Source organism: Canis aureus, chromosome 1 (assembly GCF_053574225.1).
Source record: "Canis aureus isolate CA01 chromosome 1, VMU_Caureus_v.1.0, whole genome shotgun sequence".
Taxonomy (NCBI): Eukaryota; Metazoa; Chordata; class Mammalia; order Carnivora; family Canidae; genus Canis; species Canis aureus.
The window spans coordinates 107,936,169-107,962,255 of NC_135611.1; the positions used below are offsets into that span (position 1 = coordinate 107,936,169).

At 51.8% G+C, this 26,087-nt stretch overlaps 2 protein-coding genes across 5 annotated transcripts; both read right to left on the reverse strand.

Annotated features, from left to right (window-relative positions):
- Positions 1–505: 505 nt before the first annotated feature.
- LIN7B (lin-7 cell polarity scaffold B) lies at positions 506–3,987 on the reverse strand. Its single transcript, XM_077845872.1, has 6 exons — positions 3,871–3,987; positions 3,348–3,466; positions 3,010–3,081; positions 2,182–2,391; positions 964–1,127; positions 506–615 (listed from the first exon to the last, which is right to left on the reverse strand). Exons 1-6 carry the CDS (start codon positions 3,905–3,907, stop codon positions 594–596), a joined length of 624 nt encoding a protein of 207 aa, XP_077701998.1. The 5' UTR covers positions 3,908–3,987; the 3' UTR covers positions 506–593.
- A 4,592-nt stretch (positions 3,988–8,579) lies between these two features.
- On the reverse strand, positions 8,580–24,989 carry SNRNP70 (small nuclear ribonucleoprotein U1 subunit 70). 4 transcript variants are annotated; one of them, XM_077845896.1, is made up of 10 exons: positions 24,780–24,989; positions 23,935–24,091; positions 22,500–22,562; positions 22,335–22,389; positions 17,341–17,405; positions 17,113–17,175; positions 16,129–16,210; positions 12,782–12,883; positions 9,490–9,577; positions 8,580–9,381 (listed from the first exon to the last, which is right to left on the reverse strand). In XM_077845896.1, exons 2-10 carry the CDS (start codon positions 24,079–24,081, stop codon positions 8,754–8,756), a joined length of 1,293 nt encoding a protein of 430 aa, XP_077702022.1. In that variant the 5' UTR covers positions 24,082–24,091; positions 24,780–24,989; the 3' UTR covers positions 8,580–8,753. The 4 variants fall into 4 exon arrangements, with proteins under 4 accessions (XP_077702022.1, XP_077702012.1, XP_077702019.1 ...); XM_077845886.1 differs by having other exon boundaries at positions 8,580–9,408; positions 24,780–24,988; XM_077845893.1 differs by lacking the exon at positions 24,780–24,989 and adding an exon at positions 24,361–24,621 and having other exon boundaries at positions 8,580–9,408.
- Positions 24,990–26,087: the final 1,098 nt, after the last annotated feature.

Here is a 26,087-nt window from a genome sequence, read left to right on the forward strand (position 1 = left end):
TTGGAAGGTGGGGTGAATGCCGGGTCTGCGAGTGCACCTTGTTCTGCACCCCCTGCGCCCACCTCAGGAACTGCACGCGGCACTCCCACCCCCCACGCTGATGATAGTACGGCCTGCAGGGCTCCCCTGGCGAACGAAGCTAATGGTTCGCTCCACCCCGCCCACACAGAGGCCGCCCACCGGCTCTGCAGCTTCTCTGGTCTCCTCTGTCAGACCAACCACAGAAGGGGCTTGGCCTTCGCCCTCAGTATCTCTTAAGGGCAGGGGGCGTTGTCTTCGGTTATGACCTCGCACTCGGACCCAGACAAGGTCCCAGCCTCTGCCTTGACTTAAGCTTAGGAAGCCGGCCAGCCTCCACCATCAGATCTTGAGGGAAAGTCTCTACCTTTGCTCCCAGACTCAAAAGGGTTTCTTCCGGGCCTGTTCTAGACTTCAGCTTCTCTCCCTCCCCCACAGCTCAAGACACTCTAACCCCAGAATGCAGGACAGACACGCAGACAATCAGTGAGGGTCAAAGATCTTTAAATAAGGAGCCGGTGACAATAAATACTGTACAGGGGAGGGGGTGAGGGTGAGGGTCCAGATCTGTGGTTTCAGCCTCGAGACTCCAAGGACCTGCAAAGAGGGTGAAGAGAAGGGAGCCAAGCTCAGGGGAGGGGGCCTGGGGAAGCATGGGAGAGAGCTAGGAGGACTGGGGTTTCAGAGCCAAGGGCCCAGGGAAGTGGATTGAGGGATTCCAGAGAGGAGGTTGCAGATCTTGGGATGACAGTGAGCTAGGAGTCCCCAGGGGATTTAGCCAGACTGGCTTGTGAGAGCCTGGGTCAGGGTCAACGGGCAGAACCCCAGGGAGAGGAGCTAGGGCAGGGGGTGGCCATCGAGGTCCCAGAAATCACTGGCCCAGTTTGGGACTCTGGGGATAAGAGAGGAAATGGAGGCCCCGGGGCATGGTCGCAAAGGGCTCACGAGTAGCTCTGGTGCTGCTGGCGCCGGCGGGCAGAGCGCATCTTCTCAAAGCGGGCCTCCATCTCCTCTAGCACACGGGGTGTGTAACGCACCACCAGCTTCACCGAGCCTTGGGCTGCCTTCAGCAGCTCCACTGCCTTCTCGTGCTGCTCACCCTCCACACTCTGCGGGGCAGTGCACAGACACCTGGGCCTGGGGCCTACACCCACACCCAGCCCAACCCTGGAAATGGGACCTACTGTTGGTGAGCCTGGTACCAGCCTGAGTTGTCAAGGCCTCGTGTCCTCATGGGAGAGTCGTTAATTCTTGGCTCAGTGTCCTCCCTCAAAACCTTCCACATTCTTCATGGTAGGGACAAGCCCTAACTGCCCTCTCTAAGACAGACCTCCAGGTCCATGTTTACCCGCTCTGTCCCCAAAGCCTGCTAATCCTCAGCCCCTTTCCTCTTACTGACTCCCTACCCTGTCCTCACCATCCTGATCCCAGCTTAGACCTCATCCTTTCTCCGGTGGACTTTCACTTCACCTCCACCCTAGAACTTCTGGCTTCCAGTCTCTGCCTTCAGTCCATCCCCTAGAGAGTCCCAAAGCGATCCTTCTATACTTCCAAGTGGAGCCTATCCTTCTCCTATTCATGGCCTCCACATCACTCCCCAATCCCCAACCCTTGAGACGAAGTCCCAGCTTCTCAGGCTGTGACTGAGGCCCCAACTACTGATCCAGTTGTGCTTCCATCTATTTCTAACTACAGTGATTTTAATTAACTATGTGCTCCAGTCCTTCCCCCAGACTAAGCCCTTTCTGTTCAGCTGGGAGGAATATAGAGTCACAGTCCCTACCTGCAACATCCTTAGCTGGTAATACTCTATCTTATTTGCCTGGAGAACTCCTCTTCATCCTTCAAAACCCAACTCAAATGTTCCTTTCTCTGCAAAAACTCCCCTGATCTATACTGGTCTGGGCCCAAATGTGGCTCCCACAGTGCTTTGTGCCTCATTATTATCTCCCCAGATTAGGACTATTCCAGTCAATCTCCTTCACCAAAAAGGGAGTCCTTGAATACAGCAGCTGAGGCCAACTTCTCTCCAGGTCTGTAGCAGTGCCCAGCACAAGGCCAGACAAAGAGGCAGTACTCAATGGTTGCATGTTGAATGAATGTCAAAAGCAGGAACTGTGCTACCTTGAATACACTGTGAGCCCAGCCTCAGGCCCCACTCACCACACCATTCACTGACAGCAGCTGGTCCCCACGTTTCAGGCCTCCATGGCGGTCAGCCACGCCTCCAGGGATGACGCGGGAGATGTAGATGGGGGAGTTCTGCTCCTTGCCCCCCATGATGTTAAAGCCCAGGCCCTCATCAGTCTTGGGCAGCTCCACTACCCTGGGATGTGCATGGCCCTCACTGGCTGTGAAGGCTGCCACTGTGGCCTGCAAGAGAGAAGGCACTGAGAGGTGAGGGCCCCTCCATAGTGGGCAGGTGGGGAAGAGGGGAGGATCTGGGACAGAGAGAGCCAGCGATTGGGGGACTACTTTCCCCACGCAGGGGACACCTGCCACAGTTCAATGCAAGCTCACACTGTAACGAGTCTCTGAATTCCCTTTGGAACTTTCAGACATGTCAAAAAGAATGTCTCCATTTGGTGTGAGTGTGTTGAATATTCAACACTTGCCAATCTCGATGTTTAGTAGAGAAAAACAAAGCCTGGAAAGAGCCAAGGGCCTCTAGGAAGCAGCAAGAAACAGCATACAACTTATAGTTTAATAAGATTTCGGTGTTTCATGCTATTTCATTGTATAAGTGATAATTAAAAGGTATCTTCTTGTCAGGCTTCGGTACTAGTTTCCATTTGAAGTTGCTAAAGATGCCTTTATATGACATCTAAGTACAACATATGAGATTATTTAAAATATCAGTAAATAAGAGCAACGGTGGTACACAGATTTGGCAAAAATCTGAAGGAAGAAACAGGCATGAGTGACTTTAGTAAGTTACTAAGACCACGCAGTTCAGTGGATACCACGAGTGACGGGGTGGGGGGCGCCTACCTTGGCTGTGGCGTGGGCCCGGATCTCAGCACTGCCGGTGATGTCCAGCGTGTCATAGAGCTGCTCATACACCTGGTGAAGACGCAGCAGCATCAGGGAACCACCAGCCCCTCCTCCCTTCCACACCAGAGTCCAGGCCCGCAGACCCTCCCATCCAAGGGCTGGCCCCGCCCCCCGGAGCCGGAGGAAACTACAACTCCCGGAGAACCACGGAGCTGAAGCGCGGGCCCCCCAAGGCGGGCCGCCCCCGGCGCTGCTGGGAGGTGTAGTCCCTGGGCTCGGGGCGACGACCTGGACGGCGGCCGCCCGCTTGTGCCCTGGCGCCGCGCCGCTCTCACCTCCCGGATGGCGGAGCAGAAGCGGCTCTGCAGGACTCGCTGGAGGGCCTGCAGCTTCTGCGGGGGCAGCTCCCCGCTGCGCTGGAGCCGCTCGAGGAGCTCCACCGCCCGGGACACGTCTGCGGGGCGGGGGCGGGGCGCACAGACACAGAGTCAGAGACGCGGAGAAGCACGGAGAGATGCGGCCAGAAACCGAGTAAGGGCGAGCGCTGACAGATCCCGGGAAAGGCAGCCGAATCCCAGTCGGACACCCGCAGAGTTGCCGGCAGCAGGGGGGCCTGCGGCCGGCCACGCACCCTGCGCCCCAAGATCCCCATAGGCACACACGCAGGGCTGTGCAGTAGGCGCCCCTCCTGGGCCAGCTAAGCCCACGGGCCCTCCCACACCCACAAACCGCGGCGCCCCGCCCCGCCCACCCCCGCTCGATCTGCCCGCCCACGCCGGGGCCTGGCCGGGGAGGGGCGGGGACCGGGGTCCCGGACGCGGGCCACGGCCGGTGGGCAGGGCCCCCTGGCGCGCTTACCCCGCTCCAGCCCCAGCGGCTCCACCAGCGCAGCCATGTCTGCGCCGCCGCCGCCGCTAGCCGCCCGCCTGCCGGGTCTCCGCGAGGAGGGCGGGGCTGCGCGAGGCCACGCCCCGGACGGCGGGCGCCCCCTGCGAGGGCGCGACCAGACGTGCGCTCCGCTCCCGGCGCCGCGGCCGCCCCACCTGCTGCCACGCCTGTCTGGCTTCCCGGCGCACAGCCGCCAACGGGCTGTCCGGTTTCCTACCCCGACTCTTGCAGCTTGCCTGCCTTGACGCCATACCTGTCTCTTCCTTTTTTCCACGTTCATTGGACAAACATGTTAAACATCTGGACACCATGGTGAGCAGGGCAGACAAGCCCACTGCCTTCAGCGAACTGAAGTCTTTGGGGCAGGGGAAGTAGACAACCAACTACTGCTGGTTAAGATATTGGGAGTGAGGAGGTGGTGTTCTAGGAGGGACGCTGGCACAGAGTCCTTGGAGGGAAGATTATCGGGAGGTGGGGCGTGGATCATATTCCAGGCAGAAAGAGCCCACGGAGTAAAAACCAGAATAGTTCATGATGGTGAAAAGGTAGGCAGGATAGTTTATGCACGGCCTTGTATGTTGGCATATACATGATTTTGGCCTTCATGTTAACTCCTAAAAGTAAAATGTGATACTCAAATACGTATTTTAAGATCCATGTAACCCCGGTGTGGGGACTGGATTGGAGGGCAGCAACAATGGAAGCATGGGGACCAGTCATGAGACTCTCCCAGCAATCCTGGGATGGCTTGGGCCAGGATAGGCGGTCAGGAGGATAGGTGGATAGATTTGGAAATACCTGGACCTGCTTGGTGAGTAGCCGTGTTCATTAGTTGGAGGCAAGATAACCTACTACCAAAAGGACCCAGAACTGGGTCCCCAAAACTCACATTTCAAAGTTGGGAAGAAGACAAAGAATGGCCAGGTTGGGAGACCTGTTAAGAGAGTGCGGTTAAAAAAAAAAAAAAGTAGCCAGTGGTATCAGATACCAAAGAAATGCAGGAAATGTACACAAAACTATAGAGAAGTCTGCTGCCCATCCATCTGCACAATCAGCTGGCTGGGGATATGGAATTCTGAAAAGGAATTTTGCTGAGAGGACTGGAGCCAGTTTGTCTATCCTTCTCCTTCATAGCATTTTTTTCTCTCATTTTAACAACAAAAATGAGTTTAAAGTGAAAAAATCAGGTAACACAGAGGGCTAATACTGAGAAGCACCAGCCCCTGTCCTAATTCTCCCCACTGCAAGAGGCAACAACTTACAGATGTTTAGTCCTGCTAGTTGTTTGTGTATCTAAGGAACCTATTTCTCAATTTATCAATTTTAGATGTTAGTAATGCATTACATATTGATTTTCTGCTCTTACCACCTTTCCACTGTCTTCCCATGGTAGTTTTATGCTACCAGTTTTTAGGGCAATCAATAAAGTGCTCCCATTAAGTCTAAGTACTTACTGCTTACTAAAAGAGCCCAAGCAGTGTTCTGTGATTACATTGCCTTTCCTGAGCACCTTCTGTTTTCTCCTGTGATGTCAATCTGCTTTTCTTTCACGATATTATCAATTTTTCAAACTTTCCGTCACAACACATTATACGTCTTTTTTAGCCAGGTGTACTGAGAAATAATTGACACGCATCACTGTAGAAGTCTAAGGTGTGCATACAGCATGAAGATTTATGTATATTGGGAAATGATGAATGCCATCAGTTCAGTGACTAAACCTTTTTTATCCTGAAACTCCTTGGAAACTTGCCCTCTGACTCCAGCCTGGACCAAGTCCTCTCCAGAAACTGCCATCCTGGGACTTTCCTCCACTGCTCTGAATTAGATCCAGTTTCCTCTCCTTTAAATCCGTTTTGGGGGCACCTGGGTGGCTCAGTGGTTGAGCATCTGCCTTTGGCTCAGGTCATGATCCAGAGTCCTGGGATCAAGTCCGGCACTGGGCTCCCCCCAGGGAGCCTGCTTCTCCCTCTCCCTATGTTTCTCATGAATAAATAAAATCATCAATAAATAGATAATAAATCCCTTGTTTTGGTGACATATATCCTGTTAACTTCCTTAAAGGATTGTGAGATTTCTTACTTTCAAGAATGTTTGGTCTCTTGGGACACCTGGATGGCTCAGTGGTTGAGCATCTGCCTTTGGCTCAGGGCGTGATCCTGGGATCCAGGATCCAGTCCCACATTGGGCTTTCTGCATGGAGCCTGCTTCTCCCTCTGCCTATGTCTCTGCCTCTCTCCCTCTCTCTCTCTCATGAATAAATAAATAAAATCTTAAAAAAAAAAAAAAAGTTTTGTCTCCCCCTCCAACCTCACCCCAGCACCTCTTATGTGTTATAACAGGGACGTTTTGGGTTATGTAGTATGTGATTAACAGCAAAATGCACCTACATTCTTTTTTTTTTTAATTTATTTTTTATTGGTGTTCAATTTACTAACATACAGAATAACCCCCAGTGCCCGTCACCCATTCACTCCCACCCCCCGCCCTCCTCCCCTTCTACCACCCCTAGTTCGTTTCCCAGAGTTAGCAGTCTTTACGTTCTGTCTCCCTTTCTGATATTTCCCACACATTTCTTCTCCCTTCCCTTATATTCTCTTTCACTATTATTTATATTCCCCAAATGAATGAGAACATATAATGTTTGTCCTTCTCCGACTGACTTACTTCACTCAGCACCTACATTCTTTTTCTTGTTTTCAGTTCTAAAGTTTCCATTTGATTTTTACTTTTAAAGATTGCAGACTTAGGATCCCTGGGTGGCGCAGCGGTTTAGCGCCTGCCTTTGGCCCAGGGCATGATCCTGGAGACCCGGGATCGAATCCCACGTCAGGCTCCCGGTGCATGGAGCCTGCTTCTCCCTCTGCCTATGTCTCTGCCTCTCTCTCTCTGTGTGTGACTATCATAAATAAATAAATAATTAATTAAAAAAGTTTAAAAAAAAAAAATAAAGATTGCAGACCTGATAAAGCTCTCCATCCTTTCCTCGTTTGTGAATGTATAGTTATTTCACTAATAACTCCCCATATCAGAATGTCCAGCTCTCTTGGCTAGTTTTCACTTGGCTTTCATCAATTCAAGTTTTCTTTCTAGAATGCCTAAGGATTTTTGAATAGATGCTGAGCCATCCCAGGAGCTCAGTCTGTTTCACTTGTGGCCTTCCTCCAATATGGTGGAACTCTGGGGATCTCCAGCATGGCCACTACCCCTACAGGGTGTGAACCCCAACCTGCTTCCCCCAGAACTGCAAGGCTGCTGCCACCTCAGTAGCCTCTGGCTACTGCTTTCTGATGAGTCCTTTGGAGGGCCTTGCACGGACAAGGTAGCAGCTGGCAAATGCCTTGAAGGAAAATTGCACATACATCTGGGGGCTTGGTGCCCATCTGGAAATTCTGCCCTCAAGTCCAAGCTATGCAGTCCAACCTGTGTGAATTCAGCCCAGTGGACTGCCACTTTTGAGTCCATCCCGCCAAAGCTAAACCAGCAAATGCCCTCAAGGAAAAAGGGGCAGTATATATGAATTTCACCTGTGTGCTCTCCTTTTCTTAGGCATCAGACACCCTCAAGACAAGCTACCCAGTGCTTTCAACAAGCTTTTACAGATTTTGTCCAGTCTTTATGTAAATAGCCTGTGCCACACTAGTCCAAAACACTTCTTCACAATTTCGGAAGTTCAGGTGCAGTATCCTGGTATCTATGAGGATATACTAGAGGCATCAACTTCTTTTTTACTCCCAAAGTTCTTCCTTCCAGGACCAGGTTTCCATCTAGCTTGTGGTCTCCTGCTGCCAAATTTTCTCAATTGGCTGTCATCTTTGTATGCTTATGAAGACTGAGGCAGTTAAAAAGCATCATCCTTGGGCCAGATTTAATAGACAGGCTATCTTTGGGTTATCAGGCGAAATTTGCCTTTAGACTTAGAAACTTCTCAAGACAAAAATAGGTCCTAAAATAGCCTAGGCTCAAAACGCCCAACTCCTAGGCATCCTGAGTGCTGAAATGCAGGGCAACTGTTCCGGGCAGATTGTGGAGTCAGCTACGTTTATTGTACTTGCAGTTGTGGTCTCGAGCCCCCCTGGGGTTCTGCAAAGCTGACTGGCTTCCTTCTCAAGCAGCCACCACACTTAAGGGTTGTCACCATCACCTTATCGTCGGTAAATGGCTGCCATCGCCACTGCTGACAGAACCTCTCCTATTTCTTGTTAATCCTCCACTGTCACTAGCCAAGTATGAAGATACTCATGGTCAACTTCCTATCATGAGTCGCAGGCCCTTTGCCCTTCCTGCAGATGTTCTGCAGCCTGTGCTCCTACTTCATCTCCTCAGCCCTTTCCCCACTCTACAACTCAGTTTCCCTTTCAAACAAACTTGCAGCTTCCACCAATCGAGTGTCTAGAGCCCTATCCAGCCACCGAGACCTGAGTAGGGATGGCGCCCCAGGGAATGTATGGAAGATGTTTAAAAAAAAATCACAAAAGGATAAAGAACCCTAACAGAAGGAACCCTTAGAGCACCTCCTTATTCCATTTTAAGGTCTGGTATAGTCCAGGTAGCCCCAGACTTAGGTCACAAAGCCCAAGTTCTCAGCAGGCCCAGGACACAACCAAAGTAGAACTATCAACAGTCAGGTGATGACCTTCTGGGGAAGGCAAAGAGCAGTGAAAAAGAAACCAAGGTGCTCATTATCAACAGGAAATTAATTTTATTTTTAAATCCAAGGGGCCAGAACAAATAAGGGAGACTCCTACCCTTGGCTGGCAAACTTAGGTGGTGGCCAAGAAGATTGGGGGAGAGGATGACAGTAAATGGGTGGGTAGGAACACGTCCAAATAAAACAGTGGGGGAGGCCCTCTTCACTCTGGTGCAGCCTCCATCAAATACCCGTTCTCCGGAGCAAGATACCCATCACCTCCCTCAGACTCCATGTACATGTCTCGGCTTTCGTTGCCCAGACCCTCCAGCCCGTTGTCCTGGCCACCACCACCCCCACCTCGGGCCTCATCCCTGCCCCGTTCACCACCCCGCTCCCCCCGCTTGTGCTCGCGATCCCGGTCTCGATCGCGGTCCCGACGCCGCTCTCGCTCGCTCCGGTGGCTCCGACGTCGTTCCCGGTCACGATCCCGACCCTTCTCCTCTGGACCATCAGGGCCATCAGGACCCAGCTCCCCAGGAGGCCCATCGTCAGGGGGCGCATCACCGGCCTCAGAGGGCTCCGCCATGTCACCGCCACCGCCGCCGCCGCCACGTAGCTCCTCCTTGCGCTCGCGCTCCCGTCGTGCCCGTTCTCGGCTCCGGCTACTTCGCCGCTTCCGCTCCCGGTCCTTGTCCTTACTCCGCTCCCTGGAGCGCCTCCGCTCCTCCTTGTCGCGACTCCGTGAGCGCCGCCGCCGGTCCCGAGAGCGGGAGCGTCGCCGTTCTCGCTCCTTGTCTCGCTCGCGGCTTCGTTCCCTGCGCTCCCGCTCACGGTCCCGGTCCCGGTCCCTGTGGGGAAGCGGGGAGGGGCCGGGCCTGGATGAGGTGGGCAGAGGTTTGCGGCAGGGTTCCCCATGTGACCACCCCCAGCCCAGGAAACCAGCTGCCTAATCTTACCTCTCATCGTAGCGGGAAGTATCGTCCCGGCCTGAATGCCGGATGTTCACGTCAGCCCCGCCTCTTCTGGTCCCGCCTAGGCCACCTCCTGGGGTGGGGGCAGGCGAGAGAGGGTCAGTCTGGGTAGCTGGCTTAGGGAAGGGAAAGGAGGGGCACCAAACAGCAAAGGAAAGGACTGCAACCACCTCTGCGAGGTGCACTTTTAACAGGACAACCGTGCTTCAAAGACACATGAAGACCGTCACCAAGTGCCCAATGGGAAACACCTGCAAGTTCACACTTGAACTTGCACTCCAAAGCGCAGATCCCTAACTGCTAGGTACCACCGAGCGGCCAAACCCTTTCCCCTCAGGTGTCTCCTCCCACCAACCAAAGCCACTGACCTTTTTTTTTCTTTAAGACTTTGGGACAGAGCCAGCATGAGGGGTGGGAGTGTGTGGAGGGGCTAAAGATGGGGACAAGAAGACTCCCCACTGAGCAGGGAGCTCAACTCCAGGACACAGAGATCATGACCTGAGCCGAAGGCTGACTCCTGACTGTGCCACCAAGGCACGCCAAGCCAATAAACTTTTTTTAAGATTTTATTAATTTATTCATGAGAGACACAGAGAGAAAGAGAGAGACAGAGAGGCAGAGACACAGGCAGAGGGAGAAGCAGGCTCCATGCAGGGAGCCTGATGTGGGACTTGATCCCAGGACTGCAGGATCACGCCCTGGGCCAAAGGCAGGCGCCCAACTGCTGAGCCGCCCAGAGATCCCCCCAATAAACTTTCTAACTGAAAATGTGATCTGCCTCAAAACCTCCAATGGTTTCCCAATGCTCACCTTTCAAACCAGGAGCCCCTGGTTCTTTACATTCTGGGCTATTCTCAAGCTCTTTTCTGCCCTAGTTTGGGGGATCATTCATCTTTTTCTCTAGAATCTTACCTTCCTGTGGAGTGAACTTGTTCATCCTTTATGTGTCAGCCCATACATCACTTCTTCAGGAAGCCTTCCCTGACCTACCAGATTAAGCTGTTCTCCACTATATACTCACAGCCCACACACATTTCCTTCCTGAACCTTTAAGGGGGAGCTTCACATTTCCTACATCTGTGTGAGTTGAGCAATGCCTGCCTCTCCCGGCAGCCTGTGACGCACTGTCAAAGTCGGACTACATCTGGCTCTGCTCGTTGTAACCAGCATGTGGTATAGCACCCAGAATATAAAAGTCTATGTACTGTCATCAAATAACTGACTGAGGGATCCCTGGGTGGCGCAGCGGTTTGGCGCCTGCCTTTGGCCCAGGGCGCGATCCTGGAGACCCGGGATCGAATCCCACATCAGGCTCCCGGTGCATGGAGCCTGCTTCTCCCTCTGCCTGTGTCTCTGCCTCTCTCTCTCTCTCTCTCCCTCTGTGACTATCATAAATAAATAAAAATTTAAAAAAAAAAAAAAAAAAAACTGAACAACTCTAAGAGGAAACAAAAGACTCCTTCTTCAGATGAGAAAACAAAGACAGTCGCTTATCCACAGGGACTTGGCAACGAAGGTGCAGAAATGGAACAGGACTGCCGGCTGACTCCAGAACTTGGCCCTCTCGTGCACCCTTCTGCACCACACTAACCAGAAGAAAGCTTCAGTGAGGCAGGCCCGAGTTCCATATAAGGAAATGACTTTTCGCAGTGCTGGTGAAAAAGGAGAAAGGCTGCTTGGAGAGCAGACATTCTAACCAGGACAGGCAACTGATCAGGCATCTGAAACATTACACGTATGGCAAACAGACCACGGTCTTCAATTTTCAGGTCATGATCCAACTACGGAACCCATCTTCAATTTGATGGGTTGGAACCAACACATTAAAAAAAAAAAAAAAAAAAAAAGTAAAATACTAGTATACACTGCCCGTAGGAAAGATAATTACTATTCATAAAACTTCTGTTTTGGATACTTTTCCACAGATATATACTGGGTCAGGATGTAGTAAGTACTGCTATGCCAAAGTCTGAATGCCAAATGAACTACAAGATTCTGCGATTCCAGGATTCTACAACAGAAAATAGCAGACTATGAAAAACTCACTCCACCCTCAAGAAATGAAGGCGATAAGAACCTATTACTGTTCCAAGACTCGGCAGGTGAGTGTGTGGTCTACGCTGCACAGGCAAGTCCAGGGTGACCATCTTTCTTAGAGAACTGTCACTCACCCCTGCAGGAGTAGGTCCTTAACATGCATGTTTAGATGGCAGGACAGCAGCCCCAGGTCCAGGCCCAATGAAGAGCCACTCAGATCCAACCCCCCGGAAGTATAGACTCACCAAGACTAGGTGTAGCACTCATGGGGCCAGTGCAGGGAAACACAGAAGAGACCAGTCTGCACAGACAGCAGACAAGGTGGAAGCAAGCTGCTGCAATGGCAAAGGTGGCTCCTGACAAGCTTAAAATCTAGCTACCAGGTCCTCGAGGCCCAATGGCATCACACATCTCTGGCCTCCAAAGGACCTCCAGGATTCTCTATCAATAAGGCTCCCTTTATGTTTTAAAAACCTCAAATGTATTTCCAATACTTTTTTTTTTTTTTAAGATTTTATTTATTTATTCATGAGAATACACAGAGAGGAGAGAGAGAGAGGCAGAGACACAGGCAGAGGGAGAAGCAGGCTCCATGCACCGAGAGCCCGACATGGGATTCGATCCCGGGTCTCCAGGATCGCGCCCTGGGCCAAAGGCAGGCGCCAAACCGCTGCGCCACCCAGGGATCCCTGTATTTCCAATACTTACAACCAAACTGATTTTAACACAGTAACAATCAGAGAGAGACACAGGCCATCTGTCTTGCTCCTGACTAAAAATGTGGTACATAGCTGGTAATCAAAGAATAAACAAATGAGCAAGAGTCAAGAATAAGTAGATGAGAGAGTGATATTTACAAGCCCCGTCACATGCCACATGCCAAGCTAGGCATCTAGGCATCTGGTATGCTGAGCTCCGTGAACTCTTGAGGTTAGCCCCAATTTATACAATAAGGAAAATGAAGCAGGGAAATCCACCAACTAGTAAGTACACAAGCTGACATTTGATCCCACACTCGCCTCTCCAGACAGTGCTCCCACTCCTAATCAGTAAACCAGAATGAGAAGTCAGCCACCAGGAACGATAATGATGGTGACAAGAGAAGAGGAGCTGGAGGAAGCAAGGGAGGACATGATGAGCGGCCAGGAAAGCAAAAAGGAGAAGGGAAGACAGCAAGCAGCAGAGGATGCATAAGAGAGTACAGGCCCACCAAGGCTCAGCCTGGGCAGGAAGTGCTCACCTAGCCGCCGGGGCCGCCAGCCCTTCACAGTTCGGCCCCTCTCCACGTCCACAAGGACTCTCCGGCCATCAATCTTCTTGCCATCTGCGTGCTTGTAAGCGGCTGCAACAGATGCGGGGAGGGGGAAGGGGGAGGAGTCCCCAGAGGGTCCTCTAGTCAGGACAGTGCCCAGCTCTGCAGCATCCCCACCCTCACGTCCCCATCAACACACTGTGCACACACACGTGCGTGCACGCGCGCATACACACACACACACGCACACCAGCCAGCCAGTCAAAACTGACAGCCAGACCAACCCTCTCCCAAACCAGGAGGGGCCTGCTCCATCTCGGCACCTGTGTATTATCCCCCAATCACGGTTGTGGGGAGCAAGACGACCCAACCACCCTCTCCTGGGCTCCCAGGCCCTTCCCTACTCCCATTCGACGGAGCAGCCCCCTCCTGCCCAGGCGGCCAAAGATGCTGCAAAGAAACTGGAGGTTAACTTAAGGCTGGACTCTGCTGTGGGGGAGGGCTCCTCCACAACCCCAGGCATGCACCCTAAAACATCATGCTGGGGGAGGAGGCCCAGCTGGGCCGCTCTGCACCCCAGTTCACACCGGTTTTCCTTTTTGCTTTTTTTTTTTTTTTGGGGGGGGGCGGAGGTGAGCGTGGGGAGAACAGACATCAGAACAGAAAATGAACCAGAAAAGGGTGGGAGAAATCTTTAGGAGATGACAGGGAGCAGAAGGGTGGGTTATGGTGCTCCCAGGGGGCCTGGAGGGGCCCCCCTACAGCAGCTAGGGCAGAGGGAAAGTGGAGGAAGGTATGGGAGGCGTGCGGTGCTACTGACAATTCCTGCCTTACCTGAGCCGACTGACTGCCACCCAATCCCAGCCCCCATTCCATCTCTCCCTCCACACCCCCAGCTCAACACAAGCTGGGCTGGGAGGCCAACCCCAGCCGGAGCCTCTTGGGAAGGGTGAGGAGTAGAGGGAGAGATTCAGGAAGAGGCATATTCCTGCTCTTGGGCAGGGCACAGCGATGGGCAGGCCCAATCCCAGGCCTGTCTCCCATGGGGCATCAGGAGGGCAAAAAAAGTCCGTTTCCCACCCCCAGCCCTGGCCTAGGGGGTTGTCCTCAACCAACCACAATACCCTGCCCCGCCCCAGCCCTCTCCCCCCCAAATAACAACCAGAGGAAGAGAAAAAGGTGCCATTTACCGATGCCGGCCTTGCGGGTGTCCAAACCGAGCGGGATGGGGGGGGCTCGGCAACTCCTGGGGGCCTGGCGAGGAGGCGGGCTTCCCGGGGGGGGACACGGGACCGCTTACCTGGAGCCCCCAAGCTTACCTGAGCACGCGCACAGACCCCACACCCACCACCATAGGGTCAGCTAAAGCTACAGGGAAGGGAAATGGGGGGGTTCTAGGGAGCCACAGAGAGGGAGAGGAACCACATCTCCTGCACCACCTAGAGACAGGCAGAGGCAGTGGTGGACCCCAAAGAAACCTCATGGAGGCCTTGAAAGAGGGGGAGACAAGGATTAACATCAAGTCTAGGAGCTGGTAATGCCCTGGAACTAGCTTGTTGAATTTAAAAAGAAGGCTGGGGAGGCCTTAGCAAAACTGTTGGCCCTCACCTTTCCCAGTAAAGTCCACACTGAACTAGGCACACGCCCCACCCTCCTCGCAGCACATGGAAGGACTTCTCCACTTTGGATTCCACACTCCCTCCCACCACCTGCCACTCAAAGGCTGGCACATAAGGGACAGCCTGGGGGTGGGGGGTCCAGGAGATGGAGTGCTGCCCGTGATCTGGAGGAGGGGCCACTTGGCCCCCCCCAAACCCAGAGGAGGGTATTAGGGGAAAGGGATTTAAGGACCGGGAGCACAGTCAAGCAAAGGAACCCTGCTCTGGTTCAATGTCCCAAACCCCAGAAGAGGCCCAACCCAGGAGTACCAACAAAGAAATCATGTGACATGTGTACTTCTAGGCTTCTCTTTCTCTCCCTCTCTTAGGTCTCTAGACAGTGGAAGGGTCCTAAGTAAAATCTACAACACCATCAGCTACTTGCAGCCTGTCACTCAATCCCTCCCTCACCCCAATCCCCAATTCCATGCACTCTGCAGAGCCGCTGGGCACCACAGCCCTCTTGGTAGGCCTCAACCATGATAAGGCAGACAGAAAATGGGCACAGCAACCCGAGTCTAGCAACCAAAAAGATTCTCCAGGGCCACTACAGTGACAGCCCCACAGAAGCATGGGGGCAGGCAGCAAAGGGTTGAAGGGTTCCACACGTAGCCCTCACCCTCGTGCATCCCGTTTCAGTATTCCTGTAACCTTGCCGCTGACATCGTGAAGCCAGGTAAGTCAGGGGTGGGGTGGAGCCCAGTTGGAGAGGCCAGCAGCCTTTCCCATCAGGGTTCATCCTTTCCTTCCTGGGATCAGCAAGATTATCAGAGAGCATATGTGGATTGGGGGGAAGGGGTGGCAGAAGGGACAAGGGGCACCCAAACCAGGAAAGGGCTGTGGGTGCGGGAAGGCTGAGGGGGCGACTGGGGATGGGAAGAGGGACGCCTCACTGCTCCTGAGCTGCCTGGCTAAGCTGGGCTGGTGTGCGGTGCTGAGTGATCTTACCCATGATACAAACCCTTATACCAACCATACACTGAGGTGTTGTAAGGGGAGCGTAAGCATCAGCTGCAAGCCAGCTGCGTGGTGGCTGCAGTGACAATAAGAACAGTCAATTAATACGGCGGCCCCTGGACACGCCGCAGCCCTGCCCGCCCCCACCCACCCATCCCTGCCCATGTGGACGCCGCCGCAGCCTCAAAGGGGGCTTTGGAGATGGGGGGGCAGGCGCTGAACACGCCTACCAACCCACTGCCCGCTGAGGAACAGGGTGGGGGGCCAGGGGTGGGGAGGCAGAGGGTCGGGTGGCCCAGCCCCAGCTCTGCTGGGGGGGAAGAGAGGGCAGGTTCAAAGGCCAGTCCTCATTCCAACCTGGCCGCCCCCAATTCTGGTGGGGGGAATGGGGAGAGGCTCCCCGAACATCCGACCCCTTCCCCCAACCTCCAGCTGGCCCCAGCCCCCACCCAGTTCCCTCCTTGCCCCTGAGGTTCAACGTGTGACACTTACCTCCCCAGGTTCACACACACACACACGTTGTGGGGGATTTTGGTTTTTGTTTTTTAAAAAACACGTATATAAAAAAAAAAAAGATATATCAGAAACAGAGGGAGGAGGAGAAGAGACATCGCTAATGTCAGGTTTGGCAGGGTGGGGGGTGGGGACAGACGACGGGAAGGGGCTGGGCAGCATAGAGAGAGAGGGTCAGAGGGCAGGGCTCAGGCCTGAGGTACTCACAATGCATGTCTCGCTCATGTTCATACTCGATGAAGGCATAGCCGCGGGGCTTTCCTGACCGCTTACTGTAGACCATGTGTATCTGGGGGGAGGCGGGCAAAGATTAGTTCTCAGGCAAGGAAATCCCACCCATTCAATCGCAGAGCCTGCGTGCCAGGCCCTGGGCTAGCTCCTGCCAGCGACAGATGTCTCAGACCCCTCTCCCTGTCCTCAAGAGCCCAGAGTGACTAATGCTCTCATCGTACTGGGCTCAGCAGTGTTTGTGCACAATGATCTCCAGCCATCACTACTGCCCAGAGCACTCCAGTGACTTCAAGAATTCAAGACATGTCAGTTAAACATAAAGCCTTGCTCTAAAATGAGAATCAGCACACACATTTATACTTTGTCTCTAAAGGGCCAGACAACAGATATTTTCAGCTCAGAGGGCCTTACAATCTGTCCAATTACCGGACTGCCTTACACCAACAGCAGTCACAGACGATAGTGAACAAATGGGCTTGACTGGTTACCAATAAACCTTTATTTACAAATAGTTTGTAGTTTGCTGACCCATACCCTAAATCAACAAAAAAGCAGCTGTTACTTCCTAATTTTACTCCTGCTACCCCAAGGTCTGCTGCATAGAAATGTAGTCAATTTGGGGATCCCTGGGTGGCGCAGCGGTTTAGCGCCTGCCTTTGGCCCAGGGCGCGATCCTGGAGACCCAGGATCGAATCCCACATCGGGCTCCCGGTGCATGGAGCCTGCTTCTCCCTCTGCCTGTGTCTCTGCCTCTCTCTCTCTCTGTGTGACTATCATAAATAAATTTAAAAAAAAAAAATTAAAAAAAAAAAAAAAAAAAGAAATGTAGTCAATTTGTAAATGCAGGCCACGGCTTCTGAAGCCCCAACATGATGGGATGCATCCTCAGGGCCAAGAGCCAGCCTTCTCCCTCCCTGTACCCTGTTCCAATTCAAGCAGCCCAGACCCCAGTCCACTCACTCTTTTGATGGGTCCGTATACCTCGAACTCTCTCCGGAGCTTGGATTCTGTTGTGTCATAGTTCTACCAGGAGACAGATACAAAGTTAAGTGGGAGAAACAAGCTGTCCCAAAGCCCTCAGAACGTTCCAGAACTTAGCCTACTGTCCATTGTCCCAAACCCAAACTCTCACCAGCCCCGGGTTCTAGGCTCCTCTGGGGCTCCAGGGGTGGGGAGCTGGGGACTCACCACTCTAGCCACAAAGAGAGTCTTGAAGGCATCACCCTGAGCATTGGGATCATTGTGAGGGTCCCCTGTGCAGGAAGAACAGAATGGCTAAGTACAAGGTGTCAACAGTCTCATTTGGCAAGACAGACACAGAAAATGGGTGGAGGCCCATTTGCTAGAAGAAAACCGTTGTGACCTAGAGGCCTCGGGCATGCTCCTCTCTCCAGTTTCCCTAGAGCACAGTGGCCTTTATGTGAGTAGCCAATTTAGGCTGATGGGGAAAGGGGCTAGGCAACCTCAAGCTCACTGGATAGGGCTGGCCTGAACGCAATTTCAGACCTACACATGCTACAGCTCCACTCCCTTCTAGGGGAAGACTGGGCGTCTCTGCAGAGGCAGCCTGATCACTCCAGGTGCCCAGTTTCCTCCCTCACCTGCAGGGCCACACTGCATAGAGTGCAACTATGTTGGCATAGAGTGCAACTACAGCTCAGAGAAACCTTAGATAAAGACTGAGGGAGGGCCGGGAGGGAAGCCAGAGTGCCCCAGCCTCCAGCCTTGCCTTCTTCCCTTTGTACTATGGCCTCTGTGCCTCAGGAAGAAACCAAGGGCACAAGATGCTGATCATATTCTTACTCCTGCAAGGCCACTGAGGAATAACTGTCTCCACAGACAGAAGCAGAGATCTATTACAAAACCAATTCCAGAAGTGATTCTTATGGCTCAGGCCTGGGAAGAAGTCCTTTTCACAGACTATGGTGACCCAGTCACATACAATGGCCCTTGACTCCTCCCAGGGCCCCAGTGGCACCCTGACCACTGCCCAGTGGAGGCGTTTCTTCCATGACACAGTGTCACCTTAGAATGACCTGCCATATTGTGGAGAATATGAGAAAAGAAACATTAATAATGTATTGCCCACGTGATTAGGCCAGGCACTGTGCTAGATGTGGAGAGTCCATCATTTTGCAAATGGAAACAAAACTAGCCCCTGATGCATGGAAGAAGAAAAAGCATCAGATCAGCAAAGAGGCCAAGCCCCGCTCTATAGCCCAGCCTGGCCTCATGGGCCAGGGGCTCCATGATGAATACTTAGGCCCTAACTAGCTCCGTAAAAAGACATTCTAGATATTACCAGAAGCCAGAGAAATAAAACTACAGGTCTGTTTTCTGTGAGAGGGCGACACCGCAAACCTAAATGAAGTGCAAGGTGATTTTAGAGAATTTACTAAAAAGCAGAGAATGGAGCCCACATCTAAAAGAATAACTACCTGGAAACTGATGGTAGCCTTTGATGATGACGCTGTCTTTGAGCCTGCCCCTCCGGTTGTTCACCCTACTTCATCCCCCTGTGCTGTGATTTTCTGTGCCCCAGTATTTCAGCCTGCACCGGGCGGCTCTCATCTATTCACCCAACAGGTACCTGTTAAGTACTAGCAAGCACCTGGAACTGTCATAAGGTGTCAGGGATTCAAGAATGAGCCAGACAAAAAAAGATCCCTGCCCTCTCAGAGAACAGACACAAATGCAGGGAGGCTGACCATGAACAAGGTAAGGGGACCGTCTAGTTCTCTCAGATGATGACAGTCCCAGGCAGAAGAGCTGTAAAGGGAAGGTCAGGAAAGGCCTCACTGGTATAAGGACGTTTGACCCAAGACCTCAAAGTCTCACAGGAGCAACAAGAAACACATCTGCCGGGATCCCTGGGTGGTGCAGCGGTTTGGCGCCTGCCTTTGGCCCAGGGCGCGATCCTGGAGACCTGGGATCGAATCCCACATCGGGCTCCCGGTGCATGGAGCCTGCTTCTCCCTCTGCCTGTGTCTCTGCCTCTCTCTCTCTCTCTCTGTAACTATCATAAATAAATAAAAATTAAAAAAAAAAAAAAAAAAAAAAAAGAAACACATCTGCCAACAGCAGGCAACAGGAGTTCTACGGGTTTGCCACCTGGGAAAAGGACGAAGGCCAAACAGCAGGGCCCTGAGCTTCCTGGTGGGCAGCATGGGGGCACCCGGCAGCACCAGGCACAAGGCGTTGAGAATCCAGTTCCTGCTCACCCAAGGGGCCCACAGGTGTGACTAAAGGCAAAAGCTACTGCAACTGAGTCAAGGGTACCCTGTATCTGAAAAGAACACATCAGCACAATGACGGTGGCAGAAAACTACAGGTGGCCAGCAGCTCACCGGTTGGTACCATTAAGTACACACCCTCATGGCACTCCACTGTGCAGGCAACTCAACTCTCAAGAAATCTTTGGCTAAAAGGATCATCGAGATAGCAACCCAGAGTGAGGACTCAAAGAACTATACTGGGCGGGGGCAGAAGAGAGGGAACCTCGTGAGACACTTGGGATGGTGGGGAAAGCACCTCAGAACTCTCTCGGTAAGCATACTAGGCCTCAAAGGAGAGGGAACCTCGTGAGACACTTGGGATGGTGGGGAAAGCACCTCAGAACTCTCTTGGTAAGCATACTAGGCCTCAACAAGCCTCGATTTTCCTCATCTTATAATTAGGAGTAATGACCCCTGCCAGGCTTGGAAGCTAGAAGAAATCAGTCATGTGAAGCACACCAACTGCTTTGCAAGGGACAAGGTCCCCTCAAAAGGTTGCCGTTAACTGCAACTAGGCACAGTAAGCTTCCGAAGTTGGGGAGAGAGGCTCTCAGGAGCATAAAATCCTTAACGTACCTGATCCATACTTTTCTTTCCAATTACACCAAAGTCCACACACTCAAGGAAGTAGAGAACAATAGAAGTCCCTAGTATCCAGCTTCAATTATCAACACTTGGCCACATTCATTTCATCTATACCCCCATCCTGCCAAAATAATTTTTTTTTTTTCTTGCCAAAATAATTAAATCAGACCCCAGATATGCCATTTCCATCTCACAGACACTTTTTTTTTTTTTCCCCACAGAGACTTTTTAAGGAACCAGAATCACTTTACTACTACTGCACCTAAACATGTTAACATCAGTTCCTTTACCTGGGACCTGGTGTTCAAATACCAATTGTTTCAAAACTGGATTTTTAGAGTCAGCTCATTTAAATCTGGACCCAAACAAGCTCCACACGTATCACGTAGTTGATAGAGCTTTTGATTCTTTAATCCATACAGTCCACTTCCTGTGCCCTTTTCCCCTTATCATTTGTTGTTTAAAGAAAACTTGTAAAACTTGAGTTACAGGTTTGTTTCATGCAACTTCCCACACTCTGAATTTGGTTGACTGCACCTTTGTGGTGTTGTTTAATATATCAAGACCCGAATTCTTAAAGAGTGGAAAATAACTTCCAAGGGGACAAGTGATTTACCCAAGGCCATCTGACTGCAGTGGCAGAACTGGGGTTAAAAACACACATCGGTCAGACCATAAGGCCTGTGCCCTAGTAATGGAGTGAAAAGACTTCCCAGACTAACTGCTGCCAACAATTCTGTGTGCCAGGTCCTACAGGGGAAGGGACCATAATCGTAAGAAGATCCTATCTGAATCCTGCTCTCTTGGAGCAACCGTGACCCTACAGTGGAGAGATATTATCTTCAAATCCCTGAAGCGGACTGAAGTGACCAACCTGCAGGACGACTCAGGGTTTTCAGCAAACAAGGTGACTTAACCTGAGCAAGAAGTCATGAAAGGCTTCCTTGGAAAGTGACAGCTGAACGGGGATATGAAGGGCTGCTGCACATAAACCAAGGTATCGTCACAGATGGGGGAACAGCCTGGGCAAAAGCCCAATGACAGGAGACCATCCAACAAGAACGAAGCATAAGAGGCAGCAGCTATGGCTAGAGTGGGAGGGGAGCATGGTGTGCAACATGTCTGGAAGCGTGGGCAGAAAAGAGACTTTGGACTTTATGCTTAGAGCAAAAGCAAACTGTTAGCAGAAAAAGGTAGAGTTGTACTTAAAAAAAAAAAGATCCAAAGAACTTGACAGAGACATAGATGTAGATAAACCAGTTGGTCTATTACTGTGTATGCAGGCAGGAGGGGACTTGGGTGGTGGTGAACATGGAGAGAAGGCTCAGATTTGGAACATTCAGAGAGTAACAGGGACAGGTCATGACAACAGGCGGGGGAAAAGTTAAAAATAAACTGGGTGGCCAACAATAAAAATCATGACTTGCAAGAGTGCATGGCCATGTTCCACTGAAGAAAACATCCAAGGAAATCAAGGTAGTAGGAGGAGAAAATTCTGAATGTGGTTTGGACACTGAGTCTGAGATGCCTCCAAGAACAGGCAGGAAAGCAATTGTAGTGAGTCAGTACTCAGACGGCTGTCAGCTAGGTATTGCTGTCAGCTAGGTATCCAAGTCTTTAGATGTTAGGCATCTGGGGGCCTTGCATCGTGTGGGCCGGGAGACTGCTTGCAATCCTCTCCCTCTGCCCCTCCTCCTATTCAAGTGTAAGCTCTCTCAGATTAAATATTTAAAAAAGAAAAAGAAGATGAAGATGATGTGAAGCATCTGCATAATTGCCCTGAGGAAACATGCCACTCCAGGGAGTAAGGTTCAAAGAGACAGGATTCACCAGTCTCACAGGTGTAGAAGGAAAGCCCAAGTCTTCTGATTATAAAGGCCTTGCTCTAACAAAAAAGGACTACCCGAGATTGATGTGACCCTCTTGTGAAGTATGGCTAATGGCTATAAAGTGTTTGGTCCCGTGTTTCAATCCTTCCTGTACCTGCAAGGGATGGAAAATCCCTAGCACAAAGGTCAAGGAGTGAAAATGGAGCCGTAACTGCTTCACTGCTTCAGCCCATGACACTAAACTGGGTTGTGATGGCCCCTCTGAGTGTTCTCTCCTGTAGGACACAGGTCCTAGGTCCTAAGGCTCCCTCTTACCAACCCAGACCCCATGCTGTACTCCTTAAATGCCTCAACCAAACACGGTGTTTGGCCAACTTTGTAAACTCAAAAAAGTGAACCATCCCACCTTCCCAAATTAGAGACCTGGGGTGGATCAGTGGGAAAGAAAAGCAAAAGGGTCTGAGGAAGAGATGGGAGAGGAAGAGAAACTTACACATTTTTAGCTCTGTCTCCACTTCCTGCTGTCGCCGTTCAATCTTTTCTCGTCTCTGTCAGAAGAAAAGTGGACAACTGAATGCAGATGGAAGTGCCCTGATGTCAGGAAACATGCTAGAAAGTGGCAAAAAAGATGTGGGGCCAAGAGGTGCAAATTATATACCTTCCTCTCCATGCGTTCCTCCCGGGTTTCTGCTCGAGTCGGGGGAGGGGCATCTCGAGGGTCCTAGGAAAAAGAAGAGGTGACAGGTGGGGAGGGACAGGGAGTTGCAAGGGACACCCATCCAGAAAACATTAAGCACCTCAGCCACTCACCTCCCCCTCCCCACCCACCACACACAAGCAAACATGGGACACCTCCCAGACCAATGGACCTGGGAGAATAGCAAAGATCAAAAGCACGATCCATGGACCAATGCTGTCCTCAAACTGTTGCTGGTCTGTGACAAGAGACGTACAGAAATAAGAACTCAGAAACTTCTATAGCAACCAAATAGAATAGTTTTATACCTACTAAACTTAATAAAAATCTAATTCTTTATTCTATAATTTTTAAGGATACTAAGAGTCAAAATAACTTTGTATTTATCAACATCATCACTCTGCAAAAGATTAATCCTTTATCACAGGTGGAGATTGGGACCAGGGCTGAAGCCAAAGGAGCTGACAGAACAGTTCAAAAGCAGTAACTGGACACCTTCTGAGGACCAGGACAGTTCTCGAAGGGCTCACCAACCGCTCATTAAACTGTAACTACCCCATGACCTGCATCATCAAGGGTGCCACGGGCCTGTAGCCATTAAATTAGTTTAATTAGCTAATAACATTTCCTAAGGACCGGTTCACCAAGGGTGGCAAATCCTACTAAAGAATCCATCAATCTTCTGTTATCTCTCCACTAACTTCTGCTCTGCAGCTTCCTCCACCTTCAGCTGCCCTTTCTTATTTGACACCAGAACTTTCCCTTCTGACTTCTGGCTGTGTGCCAGCATTTCTCAGGTGTGCTCTGATACACCTCTTTCTTTAGTATATGTGTTGCGGAAGCGATCACTCTGATGCACCTCTGATGCCGTTTTCCCCATTTTACGGATGAAAAGACTGAGGCCCAGAAGCCATAGTCACATATTTGTGTTTACCCTGCAATTGAAGAGCTGAAATCTTCAAGCCCATACAAACACCATCCCATTAATAACAAAACCGGTAAACATGGTAACATTGACAATTGCGGACTACTTGGTGCCAAGCCCTGTGCCGAGTTTCGCAGTTAATTCCCTGCCAATGTTATGAGGAAAATACTATTAATCCCTTGCAAAGATGAAGAAATCCACCAAGAGCATACAACACTTGCCCAAAGTCACACAGCTGATAAATGGTTTGTGCCAAGGACTGCCTGACTCCAGAGCCTGAATCCTCAACTGCTAGTTACTCAGTTTCCACAAAAACCCTAGGAAGAATGCATTACCAACCCCATTTAAAACAGAGGATCAAAAAAGTCCCCTAACTAAATTGCACAGCTAGAAAAAGTCTAGAAATTGGACTCCCAAATCCAGCTCCCCGGCCCCCAGAACCCAAACCACAAGTCTGCTCAGTGAACTCACCTCAAATTCTCGGATGTAGGGTGCAATGCCACAGTAAGGTTGATTGTGGTGTTTTTCATGTGGCAGTTTCTCCAAGGGTGGCAGGTATGGGATAGGATCACGGGGAGCAAAGAGGGCCAGAAGGTTGGGCGGCAGGAACTGGGTCATCTTGCCAAGTCTGAGAGCAGAAGCAGGGCAGCCTTATGTTAGGGTGACTGGGTAGAGATGAGGCCTCTATAATCCCTTGACTCCCAAGAAAGAGAAAGAGGAGCAAGATCTCAGCATGCAAATAGATTCTGTAAGAGCCTGGTTGGATTATAATGAAAACAAAGACGGAAAAAGTTCCTGATTAGTTAAGTCTCAAAGTCCCGAGCAAGAAGACCGGGGGCGGGGGGGGGGCGGGTGCTCAGAGGTTCCTTGGGAGCCTGCGGGGAACTTGATTCTTACGAGAGAGGTCCAAAGCAATGGCGGCTGGGGGTCTCGCACCCCTGAAAAACAGGTTACGGGGGCGGGAGTAGCAGGAAGTCTCCAATCAAGGGAAGAAGCTCAAAAGCAACAAGCCCCTCGAGCCAGGGGCTTGTGGGTAATAGATCCAGGCCCCCCACCGGCGAAAAGAATTGTGGGTAAGGGTCCAGGCCAGAGCGGAGGCGAGGAGAAAAAGGCAACACGCCGCGAAGGCCTGTGGGAAAGGGACCGCGGGAGAGCTGCGGGAAGAGGGCCTAGGTTCCCAGAGGACTCTGGGTAAGGGTGCAGAGAGGTGCGGTGGCGCGGGAAGGGGGCCCGGCCGCGGGGAAAAAACTGGGGCCCGCCGCAGGGGATTATGGGTAGCGGCTCCGCACCCGGTAAGGCCAGTCAGTCACACTTACCCGCCGCGCGGCGCCCTCCTCGGCCTGGCGACGGTCCGGGGGCTCGCGGCGGCTGCGGCGGCCCCTCAGCAGCAGAGGCTCCTGCTCTGACTTCGACTCTGGCGGCGTCTGCGTCCGTCTACCTCCGTCGCCCGCCCAGCGCGCGGACCAGACCGCTGCTCACGAGCCCGCGCGGCCTCGGCTCGCGACAGGGGCAAGGGGTGGGACCAGCCCCAAATCCCTCCGCCAGCCGCGCTGCGCACGCGCCGCACGATTAAGCCCAACCCATACACAGGGACCTGGCGCCGACGCGGGCACTGCGCACGCGCCAGGTCATCTCCCCGCCCCCGGGCACCTTAAACTCCTTTACTGCAGCCGCTGCAGGCCGCAGTGCGCACGCGGGTACCGCACCAAGCAGTAACCCTTTCCACCTTGCGCTCCTGAGTCCAACTGCCTCTAAGCGCGAGACTCCTCGATGCTCCGCCCCAACACACTTCCCGGGTCTTGTACGCATGCGTGTGATGTCGTGTACGATAAAATACCCCTCCGCCGCCTGGCAAAGAGTCCCTACGTGAGTGGTGTCATTACGTTGACGTCTAACCTGTTAAATCAGTAACTGTTCATCCGGCGGCTAATGTGTGCTAGACGCTGTTTGAGCTCTGAAGATCTAGTACCTGAGGAAGGCAAAGTCTTTTTCTTCTTGCAGCTTACATTGTATGGGAGGAGATGATAAAGGCATTTTAAAAGAATATATTTTGGGGGATCCCTGGGTGGCTCGGCGGTTTGGCTCCTGCCTTTGGCCCAGGGCGCGATCCTGGAGTCCCGGAATCGAGTCCCGTGTCAGGCTCCCGGCATGGAGCCTGCTTCTCCTTATTCCTGTGTCTCTGCCTCTCTCTATCAATTAATTAATTAATTATTTATTAATTAATTAATTTTGGGGACTCTTGGGCGGCTCAGCGGTTGAGCGTCTGCCTTCGGCTCAGGGATCTAGTCCCACATCGGGCTCCCAGCAAGGAGACTGCTTCTCCCTCTGCCTGTGTCTCTGCCTCTCTCTGTGTGTCTCTCATGAATAAATCAATAAAATATTTTTAACAATAAATTTTGGACAATGGCCAACAAAGTTGAGAATAGGGCAGGGGCACCTGGTTGACTGAGCACATAACTCGAGTTTAAGCCCCAGGTGGGGGTGGAGCCTACTTGAGAAAAACAGGACATAATAAAGGGCTTGGGCAGTGAAAGTGGGGTTATTTAGAGAATAAAGAAGAGTTGAAATCGGATCCCACCGAAAGCTGATCTCCGTGGAAGGGAGATGTGGGCGAAGTTAACAGC